Genomic DNA, 4308 nt, shown 5'->3' with positions numbered 1-4308 from the left:
GGGGTAGGGAGTGGTGCCGTTGATAGGCGGGTCACATGGCTCTGCCCCGATGTGTATCCCGAGGATGTCAAAGTAGTCACTGAGTTTACGAAGACAGATGAGGCTTCACATCTGGGTTTGTGGCAGAATATCCCCTTTGCTTTTTGTCCATCACCTCAAAGGATGAGCAGTTAGTTACTCTACACTTACATTTTTAACATTGAAAAACTACTGAGGATTCACAAAATAATTTTGTGAGTCACAAAGAAAGTAAATAGAATGTTTCCAAGAAATTTGAAAGATACTAAAATGAATTCCAAGAGGGCTCTGAAACCCACCAACAGAGCACTGTTCAAATGCCATCAAAATGCACTGGAAATAGAAAACCATATTCTGAAGCTATTAATACTATTATTTGTCACCCAAGGTATGTTTCTAAATTTACATTTTCTATTTTTTTTTAATTTTTTTTATTAGTTGGAGGCTAATTACTTCACAACATTTCAGTGGGTTTTGTCATACATTGATATGAATCAGCCATAGAGTTACACGTATTCCCCATCCCGATCCCCCCTCCCTCTAAATTTACATTTTCTAAACTGATAGCTATGAATCACCCCGTTGTTCCTAACAGCTTTGGGAGCCAAGGAAGCAATTCTTATTCATGAAAATCAGGAAGGGAGTTAGTGTCTTCCTTGAGAAAAAAAAAACTCCCTTCCTGATTTTCCATTTCATTTATTTTGTTAAAAGTATTTTAAAGCTAAGAGAAAGTGGTTAATGTCCATGAATCTAAGTTAACAAATCCTGCCACACCAGCAACACTACTTTAGATCACACCTAATCCTGACCGTAGGAAACAAATACTTTTAGAAATTTTCATTCTTGTTTGGAATTCATCCCAAAGGAAAAAAAAAATCTTTTAAAACACTCACTAATGACTGAAGTCTGGTTAATGCTCTGCCCTCAGGTCTGAAGACTATAGATGGCTGGGCAAAGCCAATATCAGTCCTCCATTAATTCACTTTTGTCTCCTGTAAGTTAAGATAAGATAAAGATAGGGTGCTGTCTGGTTTCCTTTCTCAGCTTGGACCAGACATCACCCAGGGCCCTGTGGAAAGGAACCCAGGAGACATTATTATAAGGTCTCATCATTTCAGCTCCCTCTGAGGTGAAGAGGATGAAGCATATGAGGAGAAAGGGAACGCTGGAATGGATGCGCATCTCCTCTTGATCTCATTAAGTCCACAAAAGCCTGTGAGGTTAGTACACGTTTTTGTACACGTTTTAGTACACACATATTTATAAAGTTCTCAACTTCGAAAAGCAATATGCACACAAAGAATTGCAACGAACGCTCCAAGCTGAACTAGAGGTCGTCAGGAGCAGAGGGGCGTAGGGGTAGCGAATCCCTCTGCAGAAGGAAGCGATGACGAGTAACCGAGCCACAGAAAGAGCGGCTTCGCAGCTGCGCTCGCTCACCTGTACACACAGCGCTGTTTGGGATGCTCGGCGCCTGCAGTGGCTCCACCAGGGGGCGCCACAACCCTGCCGGGGACTGGACTCCTGGCCTTTCTGGAGCCTGGCCGGCAGGGCTCCGCGGTGACCACAGGGGTGGGAAAGTGGAAAGGCTAAGAGAGAAGTGGCTGGGTCACGAAGGGGTTATCACCGCTTTTATATTAATAACTGTTATGTAGACATCACAGCCCATTTCCATCCTCCTCCACCCAAAGCCTCGGCTTCCGCTAGACGCGCGCGCGCGCACACACACACACATTCACACACACACACGCACACATTCATCTCCTGCCCCGCCACCCGAGCTGCTCTGTGTCCCCCGCGAAGCCCCGGGCGGCCTCAGCCTCTCTCCAGCTCGGCTAGATGGGAGCGCCCGCGCGCGCCCCGACCCTCTTCCCCCGCGGCGAGAGCGCGCGGAACAGCTCCAGGGGCCCGCGCCAGTCTGCTCTCCAGCTGGAGCAGCGCAGACGGTCGCTGCTGGAAATCCGAGAAGCCGAGTATGGAGCCGACGCCAGCGCGCCCGAAGCATCCTCGGGCCTCTCCCCTGACGGCGCCGAGGGCTCCTCCTAGATTCGGGCTGCGCTCGGCTGGGGCGGGAGGCTAGAGGGGAACGGGAAGAGGGTCTCAGCATCACGACCCCCTTCCTCCCCTCCCGTGTCAAGGTCAGGGGTTGCCTCGGTGCTCTTTGGCATTAGGCAGCCGTCTGTGCGCTGTCAGCCGCAGCGGTCCCCAAGCTCCGCGGGCTCCCGGAGCACCCCGAAGTCTCGGCAAATTCAAGTTGCGCGCGCAGCCACAGAGCTTCCGAGGCCGGAGGTGCCGGGACAGGCCGGAGAATCCGCATCTCTAGCAAGCTGGGAGAGGGGTTGCGGGGGCGCCGCGGGTCCGGAACCACCCTGAGCGACCCCGAACGCCGGCTCCTTGCGAGCGGGCTCAGCAGGCGGCGCGACATGCCAGCCGCTGGCGGAGGCTCCGGCGGAAGCTGTCGTCGAGGAATGCGTAGAGGAAGGGGTTGAGGCAGCTGTTGGCGTAGCTCAGGCTGGTGATGAAGTAGGACACGGCGATGACCAGCGGCGTCTGCGGGAGGTCGGTGGTGAGCGCCACCACGGTGCTCAGGTGGTAGGGCGTCCAGCAGACGAGGCACACGGCCAGGATGGCCACCACCAGGACGGTCACCCGCTTCTTGGCGCGGTCCAGGGCCTTGGCGTGGCTGTCGAGGCGTATGGCGCGCAGCCGGCACAGCAGCGAGGTGTAGAGGACGCAGATGGTGGACACGGGGATGGCGAAGCCGAGCACCAGCGTGTAGAGGCGGCTCGCGCGCCACCACAAGGCCTCGGGCTGTGGGAAGACCAGCACGCACTGGCTCCTGCCCTGCTCCTCGTCGAGCCGCGCGAACACCACGAAGGGCAGCACCACCAGCGTCGCGACCCCCCAGACGGCCAGGCTCACCGCGCGCGCGGCGCTGTACGTGCGGCCGGCCACCCGGCGCGACTCAGCGGTGGCCAGCACCACCAGGTAGCGGTCGGCGCTCATGACCGTGAGGAAATAGAGGCTGGAGAAGGTGTTGTACTGGTCGACGGCCACGACGAGCTTGCATAGGAGCTCCCCGAAGGGCCAGCGCCGCAGCAGAAAGTCCGCGATGTTGACGGGCAGCACGAGCGTGAAGAGCTCGTCGGCCACGGCCAGGTTGAGGATGAACAGGTTGGTGACAGTCTTCCTGCGCGGCGCCCGCAGCAGCACGAACAGCACCGCCGAGTTGCCCGCCAGCCCCACAGCGCAGATCACCGCATACACAACGGGCACGGCCACGGCCAGCGGCGGCGGCAGCGGCGGCGGCAGCCCGGACGCATTGGGGCAGCCGAGCGTGGGCGCGGGCTCAGGGCACGACGTGTTGGCGCGCTCCGGCCCCCAGTACGACGCGTTGTGCATCCTGGCGAGGACAGAGACTCGGTCTTCTCCGCCGCTGCCCCGCGGGGGCTCTGCGGTCCCGGGGACCCGACCGGCTCCCGGAGCCCGTCTCCGGCCTTCCAGGGGAGGTCCGTTCCCGCCGCCTTCTCCGCGCACCGGCGCAGCGAACTCCGGGGCTGCGAGGCGGAATGGACGGAGGGCACCACTGAGGCTCGCGGACCACGCGCAGCTCTGCGGAGAAGAGCAGTTCCGAAGGGAGGGGGCGGCTGGCCCCCAACCTGCCTCACGTGATCGCTGTCGGCCACCTGTTGAAATCTTCCTCTGACCCGTTGGCTACATCAAGGAAGTGCTAGAGAGAAGAGCCTTACCTCTATAGGAAAAACACAAACCCACTTCCCCTACCTGAGCTCCCACCCCGCCCCCGGAGGTCCGAGTCAGCCCAGAGAGTCCTGCAGAGGCCAGCTTGGGTCCCCCGAGGTTCCGTGCGCCCCCCAGGAACAGCGCGCCCAACAATAGCCGCTGCCTCACCCGGTCAATGCAGGGACCGGGGTCTGCGTCTTCGCGAGCTGGCTGGAGAGGCAGCGGCGGCGCGGGCGGGCTGCGCGCCCTCTCCCGGTGTGAGCCCCGAGGCGGCCGCCCGAGGCTCCTCGGGTCCCGCCTCGCGCCTGGAAGCCGTGGGCTGGTGCAACCCAGACCGCGCGCCCTGGAGACCTGACCGCTGTCCCCAGCGCCCAACCGCTAGCAGAATAAATAGGTCTCTAATCGAGAAACGCATTACCCGAAACTTGAGGAATCACTTTCTTCCTTCCAGGAGTGTGACCTCACTTGGTTTGAATTAATGAAAAACTCTTCTGTTAAGGCCTAAGGAAAAGCAAACTTAGAAAAAAAAAAAGAAAGAAAAGCAAACTT

At 57.8% G+C, this 4308-nt stretch overlaps 1 protein-coding gene across 1 annotated transcript; it reads right to left on the bottom strand.

Annotated features, from left to right (window-relative positions):
• Positions 1-2424: 2424 nt before the first annotated feature.
• On the bottom strand, positions 2425-3526 carry NPBWR1 (neuropeptides B and W receptor 1). Its single transcript, XM_043484040.1, has one exon. It carries the CDS (start codon positions 3418-3420, stop codon positions 2425-2427), a length of 996 nt encoding a protein of 331 aa, XP_043339975.1. The 5' UTR covers positions 3421-3526.
• Positions 3527-4308: the final 782 nt, after the last annotated feature.

The sequence above is a fragment of the Cervus canadensis genome, chromosome 12, assembly GCF_019320065.1.
Source record: "Cervus canadensis isolate Bull #8, Minnesota chromosome 12, ASM1932006v1, whole genome shotgun sequence".
In the NCBI taxonomy this organism is placed as follows: domain Eukaryota; kingdom Metazoa; phylum Chordata; class Mammalia; order Artiodactyla; family Cervidae; genus Cervus; species Cervus canadensis.
Note: the sequence above shows the minus strand (reverse complement) of the source record. Positions and strands in the feature narration are given on the sequence as shown.